We start from the raw sequence: 20,777 nt of genomic DNA, 5'->3' as shown, positions 1-20,777 counted from the left end.
ACACAGTGATGACAGGATTACTGTAGTAACCCTAGCAAAATGTGACTATCCCAGCAATGAATGAAGTAACATTTTTCCTTCCTCAGTTTAAAACATGTAGGCACGTGCAATCCCTTGCTCAAGTCAGACTGTGGGATGCTGCCCATCCTAAAATTTGCTTATCCTCTTCATAAATGAAGAGAGTCATGAGGTTCCGCGCAGCCTGAAGGCAAGCTATGGGACCTTGGATGCTGCCTAAATGCAAGGGCTTGCTTTGTTTAATGGATTGTTTTCAAGACAAGTTCTAGCCTCAAATACTCACAGATGGGTCTTAGCAAGAACACGCCCACATAGTGACAAAGCATTCATTACCTAACGCCACTTGCTCAGTCTATCATCACATAATTCCTTCCAACACGCCACTTTGGCTATCATCTCATAATTCGCTTCAACACCGCAGTGATGACGATGACTGTGCAGTTTGCTTGTTTCTCACCTAATATATGATCGTGCTCTTCACTGGACCAGACTTGAGCTTTCCTTTTCCTATTTGGATTGTGAAGCCTGGCAAAGGCACTAGTTTCAGAAAGGCAGAAAAGCCTGGCTCAGTGTCATAGCTTCCAAAGACCTGGCAACAGACCCCCTCAGCTATCTGGGCTAGAGCTCAGGCATCTCTGCGCTGCTCTCCTGGACACACAGCAGCAGTATGCCAATATGCCCCGTCTTTAGGCGCAGGCAATCTTTAACAGAATGTTTTCCTCACCTGACCCCTTCTGCATGTACAGCCATTGCACAGCAGGGAAAAAACCATTCGTAGTGCTCTGCAGATACCTGGCTAAGACCCAAATTGTGACACTGGATTAGCATAACTACTCCTGATACAGAGCTGAATGTGCTTCTAATGTGCTGAAAGCATGGCTGGTAGCCATGTTCTCGCTGTGTCCCACAGCAGGAGAGAATCACTGTAGATAATCACCGTGATGATCCACAATGCTGAGCTCCCCTAGGGTCTAGGCACTGCTACAAAACATCTCAAAACAAGTCTTGCTCTGAAGTCCTCAGGCAAGGAACTTTAAATCCTCTCCTTCCTCTGCCCAAATGTTTTATCCTTGCAGCCAAGAAACTACACTGTTAAGGGCAATTTCAACTTCCAGCCATAAGATCTTGTTAGGGCCTTACAACAAATCATTTACCTTTCCCTCATGCCCATCTGTCCACAGAGCAGGGAGGTAGCAATGCACAGAGATCACCTCCAACTCTCTTTTCAGTAACTCAAACAAAAATACAATGCAAAGCAGCTTTCTAAATGTATTAACTCTGCCTGCACTGCCTGAAACCTGCAGCACTTTCAGAAAAATGTAATTGGCCTCTATTTTGACATCTATTTGACACCTAATTGCTAAACTTTACTCCATGCTGGCATTAAACTTAGCTTTATCTGAATCAGCAAAGGTAGGTGTACATGTGCAAACTAAGGGGAGGAGGAGGGAAAGGAAGTTAATTCACATGTACGTTTGTATATCATACCTTTTCTCTCTGCTGGAGGATGCAGTTTACCACAGCCGTCATGCAGAGCAGAATCTGTAGAATTTCAGGCAAGTACTGATGGATCAAATGTCCCATGTTTTTCAACACAACTTCGAGACCATTGAAGAGGCTATGCTGACGCCCAAGAGGCAGGACTTTAGCTAAATCCAGCTCTGACATACTTCGAAGCACTGCAGTCTGGCAAGGCCCTGTGATAGGCAAAGGGACAGCAACTTACCTAGACAAGCACTATCAAGATACCCACTACCAAAAAGACTTTTTAATGAAAAAAAGTATAATCTGACCCTAAATTACAGCTCCTCACATTCAGCTTTCTAAATAAGGACAACTCTAGGTCTCCATCTCCTATGACACTCAACTCAGATGTCTTCCACTGCTACAGTAGCAGAGCACTTTACAACCTCTGTTTATTGCCATCATACTCAGGCTAGCCTACGATGCTAGTGATTGCTCATTCCTGGCCTGCTACAGCTTACTTGCACAGTTGTGGCAAGTCATTCAGCTTTTCTGACCTTGGCCCTGTAAAACAGAGCAATCATGCTTTGTAAGGAAAAGCACAGGGCAATCCCAGTCCTTATCAAAAGTTTACTTTCACCCTTCCAAGGCACTATTAGAGACAAACTGAAGCACCTAACAGTACTAAGCATATTTATCCCCCCATATCTCTACAGGTCAGGAAGCGCCATACCCCCCAGCTTCTACTGCCTGTACCTACCATTACTGAATTGCTTCACAGCTTCAAAGAGCAGATCCAAGAACATCCGTATCTCTTCTGGCAGTGAGCCGGCAAGAAATCGCAGAACGATCGACATGCGAGTGCCTGCTGAAGACTTGCCCTGTGTTTTGCTCCCTGTTTTGTTTCTCATTCTGCCATAGAGAATTCTTCAAGAACCAAAAAGAGGTTGCATTAGCTTTTGGCAAACCATCTGTTTCCTAGTCTCTTATTCTCCAGGAAGAAATTCTGTTTAAAAATACTCTCTAGTGAGAGCAACCTGAGCAGAAGTCCCTCCTTCAGGGTCCCCACTGAATTACTACACATTGCCCTAAAACATCCCAGTGAAAGATCTGCTTCTGCTACTACAATGGAAGCTTTGCTGGAGACTGCAGGTATAAAACTAGAACACCTCCAGGCTAGCTTGAGGGAAGATACTGCTCAAGCAGCAACCTGCATCATAACTTGCACACTGCATCTTAATAAGTGGCAACAGTGAACTGAAACACTCTCACAGTTCTCTGTAAGCCTTAGAAGAAACAGTGTTTACCAAAACGGAGTTTTTAAAGAAAACATCATTTACATAACACATTACATAAATGTGTTAATAAGGAAACCATATAAGTTGTCAAACTACACCATTCACTATAGGTTTATCTCAACTGCTTAAAATGAGAAGCAGCAGCTTTACATCTCTGCACGTGGTACTTTGACACAAAACATTTAAACTCGCATTTCATGACACACCTCATAAGAACAGGGATGAGGTCTGGTCGATGCTCCATTTTTACTACTGCGGTCTCCTCAGAAATACTGAAATGGACTATTTCTTCTTTAAAACTCTTGTCCTCCAGTAGCCTTTGCAAGTTCTCCCTGAGAGCAATAAACATTATTTGAGGGCAGGTAGGGGTTATAACAGACACACATCTATATCCAACTACCTACTTATCTAATCTATGCTGTATATAAAATATAAAAGTACTATGTTCCCACCCTTTTAGCAAAAAAACATTTTAAAAGCCATCAAGTCCAAGATAATTATGTAGGAAGGTACCTCCTGGACACATTCTGAAGAGATTATTCGACCACAAACTACAGTTTTATGCTGTCACTTTCTCTGAGTGGTTAAAAATCATCAGTACAAAAGGCCTCATTGAAAATGATGCAACTACTAAGCACACACTATTCTGGGACAGAATGAAAGTGTTGCCATTTTCCTGTAAACAAAAAAGAGACACTGACCAACCTCAAGACCCTGTTTCTGTTTTAGATAGGAAATATGCAGCTGGCTAAAATTAAAGTTTATACATATGTCTTCAACAAATATAGGAAAGGCTCTCTCTTTGAGGCAACTGACCCCAAGCAGTATTTTGATATGACAGCAGGCTCATGCACCAATGCTGAAATAATATAAAAGCTTTTACCTGTATGGCAGTAGATGAGGATGCTTGTATGTCATTATACAGTCAAGAGCTATTCTCTGTACATTCTGGTCTTGATGGGACAGTAACTGCAAATGACAAAAGAAAAAAAATGAGTCCCTGTCTAGAAGACAGAAATGCTTACTGAAAATAGTGGAACAACCCAAAGGATCCAAGCTCTAGCAGGTTTTGGACTAACTTATCAAAATGGAAACAGAATGTATGTGTTGCCAGTATAAAGCCAAGATGCAAATATACAACTGTCACTCATAAAGAGCGGACATGGTTGCTGGTAGTTCATATATACTTTCCTCCCCCATCTGCATAGGATAGTTATACTATTTGGTTTTTCATAATTGTCTTTTGGACCACTGTCAGCTTGCATTTTCAACTTCCAAAACCAGTTACCAGCTGTGTATCTGGGAAGACTGGATTAAAAAGCAGACTACCCAAACCATCCCAAGACACCTGTATCTCTTCCCTGTGACAAACACAAAATACTCATAAGACTTGATACGCAAGGTTGCACTGAGATTTGCCCTCTCTCAAAGATGACTCCTCATAATCTAGGCACTATGAAATACAAATAATCTCCCCAAGCAGCATCCTTATCCGTTCTTCAGTCTCCTACCAAACAGCACAGGCTAGAATCATCAAAGGTCACTTTTCCATGACATCCCTGTGCCAGACAGACACACCAGCCATAACAATACGTATGCTAAGACACAGAAATGGCAAACAGTAAGCGATGGAGTAACCTCTCTTCTTATGTCAGGCTGTATTCACATGCTGTTTTGACCCATACACACCTGTTCAATATTTTCCTAATAATATTATTGTAAGCCAACACATGGGCCAACTCTTGTCCTAAGCAAAACTCTGAGGTTGACTGAAACAGAGTGGATGCTCATTAGAGATTCTGAAATTTGGGGACTAATGAATGGACCTTCCAACTCCCACACCAGGTGCCAGGTGAAACCTAGGGAACTAACAGGTTTGTACCATTTAACACAGCCCACAACCACAGCCTCAGAGAACACATATCGGGAACAATTGGACCAAAGCCCAGTGATCTGAAAAAAACCCACAAATCAGGAACCAACTAAACCCAGTAAAATTAATAAAACACCCTTGTAAGCAGTGTAGGATAAACACTTATGATCCCTCTTCAGAGTCATATTTTTGATAATTCCTTCAGGGAAATCCCTCATGAAGAAATCTTATCAAACTGAATATTCTTCAAGAAGAAATTCTGTTTTCTTTTATGATGCAAAATGATCTGTTGTTCACACTGACCATACTCTTTGTAGACACAACTCTGTAGGACAAGGATAAATTTTCTTGGGTCTTCCCCAAGCTTTGAACCCCCAAGAGGGGGTTCCACCTGCTGTGCAAGTGGAACAGACTTCCTCTACAGCCACTTCTCCACCTTGCCAAAGATTACTGCTTGTCTGCTGCCAGATCTGTTTGCATGAGCCACTCCTGGAAAACTAAGCCAGGTATCTCAAGCAGGTCTTTGCTAAAGAGGCTCATTTCAAGTGAAGCCTGCTAGGAAGCTCTCTCAAGGACAGCTCCTTTTTCAGCTATCATGGCTGGGTTCAGAAAACTACAGGTTTCTGCAGTCTCAGACACTGCATTCAAATAAGAATGGGTTCATTTATTAGCAGTAATTCTAAAAGCCAGCAAATAGCATCACCTGGGTATATAATGCGTTCAACTTCTGCTCCAGATACAATGCACGAGGATTCGAGAATTTAGAAAAAACTTGTAAATGGGCTATTAGTTGCCTGTAAAACAAAATAAAATATTTTTTTTAAATGACCAGGAGAGACAATCCTGCATTATCATAAACAAATGGGGAAGTTTTATGGAAATTAATAAGAAAGGAAAAAAAAAAAAAACCCCAACACAGGAGGATTCCAAGTCTACAGGCTTCCATTTCAGAGATAGAACAAGAGGTATCCTGTTCCCCTTCCTAAGCAGCTCCTTCCAGATATCACTTCACTGCACGGAGGCTATTTCCTCAGCAGCACTAGATGGGCTCAGCTTTTGATGAGAAAGGAATACAAACAGTCAAGATGTGGCTTACTTCTCTCTGCCAGCCCAGCCTGGAACACCAAACAAGGGAATTTACCTCTTTATTTACTTGCCCTTAACTGGTGCTCATTTCTCTCCTATCAACATGAAGGGCTGCATTTAGCCACAGGCTGTGCTGGACTTATGCTGGGCTGCAAGCAAAGATGGGAGCCAGTTCCTCTAGAAGTGGCTGCATCACCCCACATCTGCCCCAGCTCCACTTTGTGGGAAGGGAGAGAGATGACCAGGATAAGGAAGGTGTGAGATTCTCCTCTACCCTATGCACTGTGGGGTCGGCAGAAGCTGTCCTCATCCAGCTGATCCCCCTGATAGTTTACACTAAACTCTCTAGACACACAGCTGGGCCACCCTCCTGCATGGCTGAGATCAGCCAAAGGATGAGTACGATGCCTTCCAGCAACGCCACACCAGGCTTAGGGCAGGCATGGGTCCTCCCACTGCCTCAACCAGACCTTGTGGGCCACAGGGTGCAGCCCCACGAGAGCTCTCCTAACCACGACACAGGCCTGACTGCATGAACTGTCCAGGGCAAAGACAAGGGGAGGTAACTCCAAAACCCATTAACACACCTCCGATAGATCTTTTATGCCTGTGTTACTACTACCAGGAACCAATGTTTCCATTTAAATACATGGACATTTTGAGATGGAGTTTGGGAGGTGTGTGTGGGAAATCTTGGACTGTCACTGTATTTTAATTGTTGCTAATTTACAGACACGAGCCAGAATCTGGGAACAAAAAGAAACACCTGGAGTTAAAAGACAATTCAGGTTACATATCAAATACTTGTACTCCAACACATAAGGTGATATTTTTAAGTTCTCTGTCATTACAAGGGCCACTCTTTGCAGAAGAAGTGGCAAAATACAAATCTTTGATGTATTTGTAACAGATGTTTGACAGAGGTCATCAGAATAAAAGACTCTATTTAGAGAAATTGTGGAGAATTAATACAGAGAGTAATTTTTTCCATGTATTCAGCACTGCAAACAATGACATTACAACAGCGTGTAGCTTCAGTCTAAAACATTACCAAATAAAAATCTTTGTCCCTAAAAAGTAGTCCAGGACCAAGATTTGTAACAGGTAGGCAATTGCAGAATCCAAATATTAAAATAACTAAATGAAGAGCCTCATTTTTCAAAGTGTTCGGCAATGCCCATGGTTTTATAAGATCAACAGGTACACACAGAGAAGCCAGGGGAATGCAGGTATGATGGCCTCCAAAAATTTCACAATGGCTTCAGAATACCACATAATTTTTGGTTAAAGTAACACAAACCACACACTGTCAGCAGGCAAGTAGATAACATCTTTGGATGTTTAGCACTGTGCAGGCAGAGCTTCTGACTCTAAAATGCTGGTAATCAATTGAAAAATTACAAAGTGCAAACAAAAGAAAAAGGAATATATATTTAAAACCATAGCTTTTATCAAGCTGCTGAATCTGCCCTTCCATGAAAGCACGAGCAAGGGAAAACTAAAATACTTACTTAGCAGCAGCTCTTCTTGTTTTCTTTTTTGGTAGTCCTATAGTAATTGGTTCCCCTTCTTCCTTTTCTTCTTCCTCCTCCTCCATTTCAACATCATTCACCTCTTCACTGGGTATTTCTTTTGCTGCCACTGTACCACTAGTTTTCTTTCTAAGATCCTGAGATGGAGCCACTAATGAATCTGCTGGGTAGTACTCATTTCTGTGTTTTGTTTTGTTTTTTTTTAAAAAAAAAAAAAAGGAGGAAAGAATTAAGAAGCATAGCATTTTTTCAGGGTTTCAGGGCAAGACAACTGAAAATTCCACAATCCACCATATTCATCATTAATGGCACTATGTCTTGGGACACTACGTGGCTAAAAATTCCCAAAGAAGCGTACTTCAGCAAGTATATGCTTCTTCGCCTACAAGTTGCAGAGATATAAGGCAGTGACCAAATACACTAAAGGAGACTGGAGGTTCCTAGTGGAGAGGAGAAAAAGAGACCTGAATCACTGAATTACTAAAGGTCTGTAAAGAGGTTACGTGGAGGGCATGGGGGTTGTGTTTGCTTGAATAGGCAGATGAACAGTGAGTATGACAGTGTGAGAGTAAGCAAGAAAACTAACCTATCACACTATGGTTCAATTTTTCCAGGAAGGCAAGCAAAACATAGGTTTCCTAATCATAGAAAAGGAATAACTGAAACCTTCCCCTGCTGTGAGATCACATCTATCCCATGTGCGTCATACTACTGATATGTGCACGCATGCAAGCACACCACTGCTCTCCCTCCAGAGGCAGGAAACTGAACCAGCCTCTAACAAAACCAGTGTTCTCCCCATCTTGGAGGAAAATATTTTGGTCTTCTATGATTCCAAAATGAAATGTGTTTTCATTTAAAAAGAAAAAGGAATTTTATTTCCATTGAAATCACTCCCTAATGGAGTAATGAGGCTGTGACAGACGCAATTCAATAAATGAGAGACTGAGCAGCAGAAAGGTACTGCTAGTTTCATTTCAGCTGCCTTCTTGTGTGATGTTCTAACAGAACCCACACTTCAATCAAAAGGTTATCTTAACCGGAAACAGACATCTCATCAGCTATACATTCAGGAAATAAAGTCTATAATGGGATACCCATAGACTTAGAACTCAGCAACACATTGAAAGCAATGTGTCCTCTCAGCTGAAAAATAAATCTTACTTACCTAATAAATCTCAAAAGAAGTGGGGAAAGTTCCCTTGACCTAGGCTCCACTCTGTCTGGAAACTTATCCAGTGCTTTCCATAGTAGAAAACGGAAGTTTGTGTGGTCCAACCGGTCGCTGCAATCTGTTCTAGTCCTCAGCTGCTCCAGGAAGACAGACCCCACCCCTCCTCCTGACATTTTCTCGCTTTCTATTTCAGCAATGCCTTCCTCCTGTTCATCGAGTTCATTTTGCAGCTCCAATTCTATAGAACAGATAAAGAAAATCTCTTCAGGTTAATTCGTAATTGCCACTGGCAAGGTACCAATCCCCCACTATGAAAATAATATTTTTGGTGACATGTACTTGTTCAGACAACTGTATTTAACACTGACCTGGAAGACCTGTATTGCTTATAAAGTATTCTTACAGCCATGACCATGTCAATTAATCTCAGTTCTCTTTAATAACACAGAAGCCCACAAATGGCTGTGTGCTCATGGCTCTGTTGTGAAATCATAGATTCCGAACACCCACAGGTAAACCTCAAAAGCACGCTTGAGAAAGCCACTGTTTGCAGGAATTCCAATGAATGTTAGGAGCAGAAAGATGGTTGGCCCTATTATACAGGTTTCAGCGCTGTTCCTGATCAGTTCTGGGCAGAGCCAGCCTTAAGCAGGGATGAAACTGCTGCATGGCTTCCCACAACCTGCAACTCCCTCCTGTAATGCAGGGGCCTTTTCAATCTACTTCTTGGTGTTTAGGACAGGAGGAGACAGAGTTTTCTCCCAAGCCTCTCCATTCCTGCCCTAGACATGACACTGGTAGTCAAGAGCACTGGTTCTGAATTCCCCAACCCCACATAAATTTGGGGCACATAAAAACAGTCATGTCATTCACAATTAGCTGGGTTTCTGTCACAACAATGTTTAGGAGCCATGACTTACCAGCATAGGTAGCAGCCCTCTCCAAATGTTCATACAAGACCTTCCAGAACTGTTTATTCTCCATATCCTTTGCATGAGAACTAAGAAAGCATAAAACAGCATGAAATTAAAAGAAAAAACAAAAAGCCATGCGTCACTAGGCAAGTTAACAACTAACCCAATCAGAGGCTTTGATCACTGCTTTAATGTGGGTGTCCAAAGACAGGACATCTGCATGATACAGCTGTAGTACTTCCTTGCCTCTACCCATGGATTCCAAGTGTCAATTGTTATTAAAATAATCTGGTTGTATCTCCTGACTTCAAATGAACTCAAATTGAGTAAAAATGTTCTCAAACGTTCTACTGACTTCTGTACAGTAACATCATTTAGAACCAAAGGAAGAATTAGTGTAGACATATCTTTTGAAGAGCTGGTTTAGGTTTTTTTTATTAATTCACTGGTTTGAAGGGGAAAATCCCATCCTTTTTAATCATACAACAGAGGGGGAAAAAACCCAAGAAGATAAAGTCATGCTGTAACCAGACACTGATTTCGGTACTTAGCTCAGCTGTCACCATAATAAGTCTTCCCTACTCTTTAGTAGGATTGAGAGGTTTTCCAGTAAGGACAGAAAAGTCAGAGATGGGGAAACTGAGAGGGACTTCTTGCTCCTTTAAGCATTTGTGAAACACTAATCAAATCCTGCTACCTTTGACTTAAAACTCTGATGCTATTTGACTATATTTTTTGCAAGTTCCTTTCAGCAGTAAGAAAAAAAATCAGAAACTAAGTTAAAAAGTCTACACAGGTTGCGATTTACTTCACAGATCAAATTCGTTTCAGAAGATTTCACATGAAGGTTCTCATGCACAGTTCTTTCCAAATTGGGCATTTTTACCTCGGCTTTTATTCACAGAACATTGGAAGGAATGTTCTATGAGACAACTACAGATTGCAGCATCCAACTGGATATACTCACGTTATGAGTTCAATTACAGGATCCCAGAGAGGGCTGAAGTTAATATAAAGCATTCCCAGTAAATACCGAAGAGGCACCTAGAATGACACACAATACCACCTTGTTGAGATGTAAAAAACAGTAGTTAAAGACCAACCAACCTCCCCTAACTTTTCTTGCTCTCAAAGAGGAAACTTTGATCGAACAAGTTCTCAGAAGTACTACAAGTAATGAAGCAAGTCACACACACCATCATTCCTTGTCTCATAGCTGCATGGGGAAATCTAGAGCCCTTTTACCGTAAGCTGCACTGAGATCTAGTCACCATACTGACATACCATGAATGTGCTGAACTATGTTTTGCATGGCAGATGATCTGGATTGCCTGCCTACCTCTCGAACTTCAGGGCTACCGTAGCAGCATTAGGGACCTCAGAAAGAGGAAAGTTTGCCCTGCAGAGTCTCCATTGCAGTAGGACTGACCTACAACCCTTCCTCACAAGAGCTTACAAGGTAAAAAAATAATTATACAGGTACAGCAACAGCCACAAAAATAATAAAGAAAATCCCTCCCACCAAATCCATGATTCATCTGTCTAGTAAAATTGTGACCCTTCCAACATCTAGAAAGTGTGGTCCCCTTTAGCTCAGCAGCAGTGGAGATTCAACAGTCACAGGCATACAAGGTTTTTACCCTGCAGTAAGATCCAGAAGCTAGGCTCTCCTATGGCCTACCAACATCCTACCGATGTTCAGCCATGCTGAGGGTATGGCAAGGTCATGATTTTAAATTTGCGCATGAATCACTTCTCCCTGGAATCATTTGCCTTCCTTTCCATGATACCAAAACCTGATAAATCTTGTTGTGGGTCATTTATCTGGATACCACTCTTGTTCTACTAAATATTCAAGAGAACACAATAGTCCCAAGGACAATGGGAGCTGTGATCCCTACTAACAAGTAAGTTTTCTAAAACCTAATCTGGGAGGTAATTAATTTTTTTATGAACTCTTATTAAAAACTCTGCAATCCATGTGACAGAGTAGGAATGTTCTCTTGAAATAAAGGAATGTGACAACTGCATTTTGACAATAACTACTTACCTCCTGCAGAGATCCACTTGGTATTGCAGACTGCACTACATCATATCTTAGTTTCCTCAAATGGAGAAGTTTCTCTCTGTAATCATTCACTGTTGCTGGCACAAGTTCTGCTTGGAGCAATATGGCAAATACTGGTTGGAGCTCCCCTGTGCCATCACCCTGAACAAGCAAATGACATGCATTTTGTTAAGAGTATCCTTTTCTCATTAAAAGGTCTTTCAACAAAACTACACAGAGTCCCAGCTATTTGGATCACAGAACAAAGTCAGGGGATTTGCTCTGGCTTCCACCACTTAGGGATCAAAATTCACACATTTGAAAAGATCAGGAGGCAGGGGATAGAGAGATAGAATTGGAATGTGAAAGCACAAAAGCAGAGGACAGCCTCTGCCAGACACATGCTTTGTTTCTGCAAAGTGGAAAACAGTTCACACACAGCATCACACACAGATGGCTTTGAAATGTTAAATGAAAAGTTTTAGCCCTACCTCAATCTGTGTAGAAGGGGGATTCTCAAAATGGTTTAGAATTCGAACAGTCAATAGCCGGACCTATCCAAAGTGGAAACATATGTCAGAAGCATGCAGGAGAATGCAGGCTACATATGCAGATGCATACACACCTACAGAGGTGAGTGTTTTGCACAGAAGGCTGATTTCACTGGGTTCTCACTAGAGCTGAGACATGAATGAGCTCCTGTAATCTAGCAGGCAATTCAGAATGAATACATTAGGCTCCTACTCTGGTTCACCTCTAGGGAAGAGGCAAGTCTCTCAGAGCTAAAAGTTAACCTCTATTAACTGATGCCCCTGGCAGCCTCTCAGAAATGGACACAGTCCTAAACAGGTACTATGGAATTAGTAGTTTTACACAGTCTCATGTTTCTCCTTTCAGCCTTTGTCATTTAACTCAGTTTACTTAAATTACGTTGTTAAAAAACAAATTATCTTGCACATGCTCAAAAAAAGCAGATTACCTTGGAAACACCAGTGGAAATATTGGGATGCAACTTCTCAAACAAGTCCATTAGGTTCACTTGAGAAAGGGGTTCCTGGCAGCCACACAATGCCAACCTCGTGTAATAGAGATCAGCCAACAGCAAGGCAGAGGGGTCTGAAGGGAAAGTGCTAAAACAATGGAGTATTTTATTAGCATACAGAGAGCACTGCAACAATACAGGTACTTGAAAATAAGGCAGTAGTGACAATCAAAACATTAAGAGAAAACTCCACATGACTTCAGACTCTGCTGGCACCAGCAGGCCTGTGAAATTAGACTTCACCAACACACTGACTTACAGCCTCAAAGCCCAGTTTCCTAATACAGTCCAAGATGCATGATATTCCTCCTTTGTACTAATCAGACCTGCCACGCTGGGGCTAGCAGGCTGGACCCACACACAGGCAGCTGCAGAAAATACATCTGCACAGGTCAGACAAGGACTGCTGCTGTTGCCCACATGTCCAGTCACTGATCAACCTCAACAGAAAAAGAAATAATCTGGACTTAGGTGACACACCAGGAATCCTGCCTGCCCACAGGAAAACCTCCTTCTACTACCTAACATCCCTTGTCCCAAGTGAGTTTCACACCCCCAGCCCAAAGCTGGCAGAAAAGCACTAGACTGGAGCTCACTGCCAAGGCTTCCTGCTTGATCTGGGCAAGCTATTTTGTCTCCATCATGCCTCAGACATGGGCACCATGGTTTCCTAACTGAACAGGATGTTTTGAAGCTCAAACTACTGAAGATTTGGAGGTGCTCCAGCCCAACAGTGATGGGAGCTGACAAGTTCAGCAGGATTTGCTAAAGAGAGTTCAACAGTTTCCCTCAATCCCTCCAGCCACTCAGGCATGCCAATTTTAAGTAGAAGAGAGTTACAATAAATAAAATGGAGCGCACAAAACCTCCTCCCGTTGCAGGGAATGCACACATGGGTATGTAAGGCCATGGCAGAATCCCAGCACGGCCAACAGACTGCAGAAGTTCAAGCTTTTGACACAACTCAGAAGGTGCTGTTCCTGTCTTTTTTATAATTATAATGTAACGCAGTTACTAAGAGTAGTGCTTCTAGGCAAAACTAGAACCAACGTATTTGACACACTACCCTGCAGCTCTCCAAGAAAGCTTCAGTTTGCAGAGAAAATGTTACTGAACAGGCACTACATCTACCTGGTTCTCCAAACAAACAGTGCCTACAACATTGCTGCCTTACATAACCACAATACTGAAGCAACATGTCGGTGTTACAGAACAGGCAACACAAAGAGGCATTTAAAAAGCCCCTATATAAAAGCAAAGTCAACTCTTTGCCGTACCAAGGAGAATCATGAACGATCACAGAACAGGCAGAGTTTACTTACGTCACCAAGCTCCTGACACGCTCCACAGGTAACAAATGGAGTATTTCAGAAGACTCTGCCAAACTAAGAAGAGTACTTACAGCTTGGCAGGCCACAAACAGGCTTCCTGGAGCAAAGAGAGAACAAGAACTGCCTGTATATTTACTCAGCTCTCAATGACTTGTGTTTATATGGCGCTTACCCATCCTGAAAATGCTGGAGTCACAGAAATAGGGTAACATATGGATCCCAGAACTGGCATGTGTATTTTCTAACCATTATCATAACCCATGAAGGAAACACTCCTCTGGCTATCAAAGTAAGCGTGTACTCCAGCAAGCCAGCATTGAAAGTTGTGAGCAGCTCCCTGTTTGCATCTGTTTCTGTCACACCCATGTACACAGAAAAGAGAGATCTGGAGCTAAGCACTGTTGCAGGAGTCTCAGATAGCTTGATGCTACAAACAGCACTCAGAAATGAAGAAATGCTGCTCAAATTGATATGTAAAATAGAAACAAAAATATATACTGATGCTACCACACAGGTGCCTATAAACTCTGGCATTTTGGCAATGCGCTACCGTATGAGACCTTCAAAGCTGTCCCATGTAGTTAAAGACTGAACATCTGTTAGTGAATGGATGGAAGGTGAGCTTGCTGAATTTTGTCACAGCAATTGTGCCTCCTTCCGAAACCTCTCAACATCCTTCAGTGATGGAGGGTTTCCCAGACACACAGGAGAGCCAAAGGCCTTTCAGCCAAGGAAGGGGAAGGGCAATTCTTTTCCCCCACCACTCCAAAGTTAGCAAGTAGGTTGTTTTAAAAAAACATAAAATAAATTCCCCTGTCCACCTCTTCCCAAGCAGAAGAAATACTGCTCTTAAACCAGGCAAACAGAAGAAAGTTTTTAAAGAATATAATTTTCTTAAATGCTGCCAGCTGCCATGGAAAAGAAGGGGAAGTGAGAACTGATTTCCCATTTATTCCTTTGCAAACCTCCCTCTATTCCAAGTTGCTTAATTCCCCAGGTGTGTGCTGAATCCTGCTCCCCATTAACCTCCATAAGGAGCTCCTCAAAGAAAGGAGAAGAAATAGCAAGTAATGGCAGAATGAAGCCTTCTGCATCTATAGTGTAAGGGCAGAGGTTCCCAAACTGTAATCTGTGTATCATTTGGAAGTAGTGTATCTGTGCTGGACAAAGATAATGGCTCCCACCTCACTGTGGACACACCTATACGATCAATAGGGCAAGCCCTTCTATACAGGCAGTTACCTGGACAGCTGCCAGGGGTAACTTGCTGTTGGCCTATCTCAGTTCACAAGTCTGCTTCCCTGCACTACACAGCAACTGTGGAAAAACACCCGGTCTTCCAGGACTTGCACTTTGCCTCCAGCTACAGAGGACAGGCAGGTCAAATAGGGATCACAGGGCTGGTATGTGCCTTGCACAGATAGTGAGAGGAGACTTGGGTGCTAGTAGAAGGTGAAGGAAGGAATTGTAGAGATGATGGAGCTGCAAAGAATACCAAAGGATGAAGAAAGTGTCCAGCAACCCTCTTTTGGGAGGAGGGTGAGGAAAATCAAGCAAAGAATGTAGCATGGGGAAATAGGAGGCAGGAGTGTAGGACTCAGGTTGCATTTGTTTCCTTTTCTCTCATGGGCAAAGGAAGAAATAGCAACGTGCCTCTTGCACACACACAGAGCTGGTGCAGAGCCTCTACTACTGCCACCAAAAATAAGACCCAAGAAAAGAAAAAGCTTGCCTATTCCCTTTTTTAGAATAAGTACATTGCCACTAAAATAACCATGACAGCACACAAGCTCTGCAAACAGGACAGAAGAAAGGGCTAAATCAAAAGTGACCATGCTTGACAAAGAATAGAGAAGACAAAGCAACAGAACCAACTGGCAGATACATTTAGGAACGTTAATAAAGGGATTATAAAGGGAGAAAGCCAGACTCTAGACAAGCCCTTTCAAACCAAGGAATGAAGAATACTAAACCTGCAGCATTCCATTATTTGCTTACATTTGGCACAAGGTCAACTACTTGTAATCCCTGAGTAACCACTGCCCTGCCCAATGAAAACTAAGTTAAAACATTGTTTTTTCTGGCCAGAAGGAAGACAACCAGTGACCACCCATGCCTGGACGAAAGATGCAGCATTTTAGAATTGGTGCTGTCACTTAGGTCAGAGATGGTAATGTCCCAAACTTTGCACTACAGGTTTGGAATTGTCCAATTTGCAGCTTGTGAGTCAACAGTCTCTCCTTCAGTCAACTGCTTCAGCCTGAATCTGGTTTAGATTGATTTCCATCCTTTTTTCTCACTTTCTTCTTTTCCTTCCCAGTTATCTGTCCTCCACTTTGCAGAACATCTGCCACCCCATTATTACCAACAGCAAATGCAGAATTGTTTCCTGGAGGGTGTTTCCCCTGAAGCTTTGGTCTTCTAGTTTCACTTGAGCTGGTCAACAAATCTGGACACAATGCTACTGCTATTAATTTTCATGCTTTGTGTCATCAGATAAACTCTTTTATATTTCTTTTATATATCAACAAAAAGCAAATAGACAGGAAATAACTATAACTGACCTTTGTAGATGTTTCCTTTGTCAATGGCTGTGAATAGGGAGTCTATAAAACTTGTCACACAGGGGACAATGTTTTCTTTGTCCATTGGTCTGTCCAAAACAAATTGGAAGACTTTTACCTCTGTTACACCGACACCTACACACATCTGAAAGCTTTCTTTCACATCTAGCCTGTATTAAATTACAGATAGCTCACCCCAAGTTTGAAACCAGCAGCAAAACATTTTTGCTATCTCTGATTCACAGTTTAAGTTGTAGCATTCATTGCACCTTCTTTACAACTACTCCTTCCATACAAGAACATTGTAATTATTGAAAAAAACATTGTCTAGAGAGGACAGTGCTTGAAACACAGAAACTGAAACATGTCAAGAGCATCTTTATGTACTGGACTACTAAATTTAGTGAGTAGGCATTCAACAAACTGGTGTTCTATTTCCCACTTTACTATAGTATTTCCACACAGCATTTTTTCACCTTCCAACCCCAGTTTCCCCAAACTAGGGTGAGTAATTATTGTCCTTCCCTCAGGAAAATTATCTCTGACAAACAGTGAACTAGACAGTACTACAGAAATACATGACAACAGTACCTTAGAATATCCCTTACCTAATATGCGGGAGTACAACCAAGGCAACCCAAGGCTGTGAAAGATCAATGACGTCTTCCTTCTCTGGTAAATGGATTAAAGACAGCACATGATCCAACACTGGTACTTTTGCCTTTCCTCCTTGTCTTTTACTTGTTTGTTGTCTTGTATTAGAGCTAAAATTTAAATAAAATTTTTTAGTTACCCACCACTCCATATCAGACATTGTTTCTTTTCTTCCCGTGATACTCAAAATTATGTTTGCAATTTCTAGCAAAAAGACTTGGACAACCTAAGGGATTATTTTCTTTCTGATGTCCTCCATGGCATACAATATCATCTAGGCATGCTGAGGAGCACAAAACATGGCCCACAAGAAATGTCAGGTGTTTATTTGAAGTTCAAATAATATGTCTAGAAGGAAAGACACTAGTTCTTATTTGGACACCCTCACAACTAGGACATATAGCCTCTAAGAGCACCTGAGAGTCCTCTCTGTGATTACTGTTAATAAACCATGATCACGCTGACATAGAAGGCTAATGGATGACAGAAAAGAGGTAATGAAAGTTTAGGGACTTAAAAGTAATCACAAGCTGGGCCCAAATCACAAGCCTATCTGCAGGCAGAAAGGGCTGACATCATACTGGAACATATGAACAGGAATACTTCACACCCCATGGACAGTAATCTCTCCATTCCACCCAGTGCTTGCAAGACCACAATTAGAAGGCTGCATGGGCTCCACCCTTCAAGAAATACAGAACCTAACAAAAAGACAGTATCGAGAATCATTAGACGTTTAAGAAACAAAATTTATGAGATAAACCTCAAGGAATTAGGATTGTTGGTCCAGAGAAAGAAGGTTTCAGATGTTTCTCATGATCAAAGTCTGTTATTTGTAAAAGCTGGATGCAAAGAGTAAGCAATTATGTGCTCTTTATGTTTCCTTCAGATAAGATAAGCAGGAATGGATTTAAACTGCAGTAAAGGAAGTTTAGCTCATACACTGAGGACTGGGGGAGGGGGGAAAAAAAGCAAAAAAAAAAAAACACCCCACAAAACAAAACACAAAATCCCACAAACCACCTGTGTATCCATGAAGACTGCAAAGTACTGGCAGATTGCCAGTAGCAGCTTGGGAATCTCCAGAATTGGAGTATTTAATAACAGTTTGGTCAGACATCGTTCAGGACTGGTTCAGGACTTGCTACTTCCATCCTAGGTAGGAGATGGGGTATGCAACTCTTGAGATGCCTCCCAGACCTAATTTCTAACACTGACATTGCAGGAGCACAAAGAAGTCCCAAGTAGGACCAAGGTCCTCTCATCTCTGTACTCCATTCCACCGAAAATCCAGAGAGATCAACAGACAAAACAAGGGAAGAAAAAGAAATTTAATTATTTTGATTCAAGCCTAATAACTCCTCTTAAACTAAAGATGGGAAAAACCCAGACAGTGGACTGCTTTTAGGAAAGATAAAACCTTCCATAAAAGGCAATACAAGTCACCACTCTGCAGATGAAAGTTTTAAATTATCTGAGCTAGAGTGATTAGAACAATTGTCATTAGCAGATTACCAATGGTCATTCCGTGCTTGACAGTGGTTACACCAAATCTTTCTAAAGAGGCTTCAGGGAGAACGCAGCCACTTCATTGCAACCAAGCTAGCTTTGCAACTAGAAGCAGTCAAGCTGTGCCAGTACAGAGCTGTATCTGGATGAATTACATGTCCTTTGGTACCCAGCTGTGCTCTATGGTGAGACTATAGTACTGCTGCCAAGAAAGCTCTTGGACAAGAGACATGCATAGAGGGAAGAAGGATGGGACACAGGCAGGAGGTTAGTAATGATGAGAACCTGGACTGCAGCACTCACTACAAAGATTAACTGCCCAAGGATGGCCCACGCATATTGGTGTAACAATTCCCCATCACACACCTACTACAACACTCACTAGTCTTTTTGTATCAGTGATAACCTTTCTGGAGCAGTATCTCTCCACAACTAATCTCAAGAAGAAAAATGGGATCCTACCATATCATTTGGTTTGCAAATCTGCCAGCAATATTGCCATTTACGTAACTCTGGCAAATCCTGGGGGGCAACTTTTATGTAGCTCTGCACTGCCTTCAGGCCTGCTGCAATGGAGATGCATCTAGTGTTTGCTAAACTTGAGAAGTCTCACCTCACAGATGATTCGGTGAAAACAAGAGGATACTTCTCAAATGCCATTGAACCAACGGTAGGAGGCTCTGCTTTCACCAGAATGAGTTTAGCCAGAATCGCCATTGCCTCATCCTTTGCGAGGGCATCGGTGCCAGAGAAGCAATGCTCAATGTACTCCAGAAAGCATGGAAGAAAATGCTGAAGGGGAGAGGGGGATAAAAAATGAAGTCAAGGATTGTTAAATCTCTAACTATGATCAAATCCACAAAAAAATCCTACATGATACCAGCCACAGGGGAATTCAAACACTCATAAATAAGCCAGCAAAGCACCAGAGTTATCACTCCTGGTGCCCCAACTCACCAGCACACAGACATCCTCTTACCTCAGCAGGGACAGTGATTTGATATAAAAACTCAGTTTGCCCCAAATTTAGTCTCATCAGGACATTCCAGATTCCTGACTTTTCTTTCACCTCCCACTCAGTTCAACTAATTCAATTCCTCCCAGATCACCAGTTCCAGGCCTGACCTACCAGACACCTCTCATTCTTCATTTCCACTTAATTTCTCCAGAACTTCTTTTCATCCTATCATAACAAGCCCACCCCTTTAATCCCTAACAGACACAATCCTTTTTGTGAGTACAGATACCTGTCACCTTCTCCAACCCTAAGCACCACTACCAAGCTTCAACACGACGGCATAAGTAAGCTCTTTCTTTCTTACCAAATCATGCCAGAAGTTTAAAGAAACATCATGTCAATGCACAAAAATGGTTCAGCATACAAGGCAGGTAAATATATTCTGGATTTCCCAGTTGTTCCCTTTGGCAACAAAACTAAACAAAATGCACAAAAGCTTCCACCTACCCTCTCAAATTGCTTCATTGTGAACATCGCTTCAGAGAAGTCCAAAAGAAAGCACCGTTCAAATCCACTTGCAAATACCTGCAAGATGCAAGTGAAAGGTTGACATGAACACAATAACAAGAGATATTTCATAGTCAGCTGTCCATTATCTGTGGGACATATTTTCTGGTTTATGAACCAAACATGCTTTCAACTCCAGGACACCCAGCCTGGCTCTCTGATCATGGCTAGCAGGGCTTCTCAGTTCAGGTACACACAGCAATACTGTTACCAGTAACAGGTCAGGTACAGAAAAGCACCACCCTTTTTAACAAACCCTGCTGGATCCAAGCTGGATCAGTGCAAAGACAGCTTAGGTATCTCTTTACTGCAATGCTGAAAATGTAAGCTGAAACTTCTAGGATTGCAGCATAAACACACCAACTGTTAGGAAAAAGCTTAGGCCCAAAATATATATCACCTCAGCATTTTCCCTGTGTAGCTGGTTGCAGAAAGTTTACCACATCATGGGCAGAGCTGACCTCTGTGCTTTTGAAGGACCCAAGCCAGGAACAGTCCTTTGAAGTACCCAGGACCAGTGCTTCTCAACGCTGAGATGTGCAGCACAGAAACACACACCCAGACCTCCCTTTCCCAGACCCTTCAGCAGACAAGGATAGCTTTAAGCCTCCTCCAGTTTAACAGAAGCCTACACAAACACCCTCAAATGTTTGAAGGATCATGTCTCCTGATCAAAACTGGACTCATGCCACAGGCAGAACCAATCTTACTTTAACACAAGCCAACACTGAAGAGCACGTGAAATT

At 42.1% G+C, this 20,777-nt stretch overlaps 1 protein-coding gene across 1 annotated transcript in view; it reads right to left on the bottom strand.

The window, feature by feature from the left end:
- Positions 1 to 20,777, bottom strand: part of UTP20 (UTP20 small subunit processome component) — a 66,006-nt gene that overhangs the window by 34,627 nt on the left and 10,602 nt on the right. The window contains exons 11-27 of the mRNA XM_064451942.1: positions 19,972 to 20,049; positions 19,120 to 19,298; positions 16,952 to 17,107; positions 16,344 to 16,432; positions 13,771 to 13,876; positions 12,386 to 12,536; positions 11,898 to 11,960; positions 11,410 to 11,568; positions 10,327 to 10,403; positions 9,366 to 9,445; positions 8,440 to 8,683; positions 7,251 to 7,451; positions 5,357 to 5,447; positions 3,664 to 3,749; positions 2,987 to 3,112; positions 2,243 to 2,409; positions 1,507 to 1,715 (exon numbers count right to left, since the gene is read on the bottom strand). Coding sequence (XP_064308012.1) covers positions 1,507 to 1,715; positions 2,243 to 2,409; positions 2,987 to 3,112; positions 3,664 to 3,749; positions 5,357 to 5,447; positions 7,251 to 7,451; positions 8,440 to 8,683; positions 9,366 to 9,445; positions 10,327 to 10,403; positions 11,410 to 11,568; positions 11,898 to 11,960; positions 12,386 to 12,536; positions 13,771 to 13,876; positions 16,344 to 16,432; positions 16,952 to 17,107; positions 19,120 to 19,298; positions 19,972 to 20,049 — 2,262 coding nt within the window. The remainder of the gene's footprint in view (positions 1 to 1,506; positions 1,716 to 2,242; positions 2,410 to 2,986; positions 3,113 to 3,663; positions 3,750 to 5,356; positions 5,448 to 7,250; positions 7,452 to 8,439; positions 8,684 to 9,365; positions 9,446 to 10,326; positions 10,404 to 11,409; positions 11,569 to 11,897; positions 11,961 to 12,385; positions 12,537 to 13,770; positions 13,877 to 16,343; positions 16,433 to 16,951; positions 17,108 to 19,119; positions 19,299 to 19,971; positions 20,050 to 20,777) is intronic.

The sequence above is a fragment of the Phalacrocorax carbo genome, chromosome 1 (genome assembly GCF_963921805.1).
Source record: "Phalacrocorax carbo chromosome 1, bPhaCar2.1, whole genome shotgun sequence".
In the NCBI taxonomy this organism is placed as follows: Eukaryota; Metazoa; Chordata; class Aves; order Suliformes; family Phalacrocoracidae; genus Phalacrocorax; species Phalacrocorax carbo.
The sequence above is the reverse complement of the archived record's forward strand: the minus strand, read 5'-3'. Positions and strand labels throughout refer to the sequence as shown.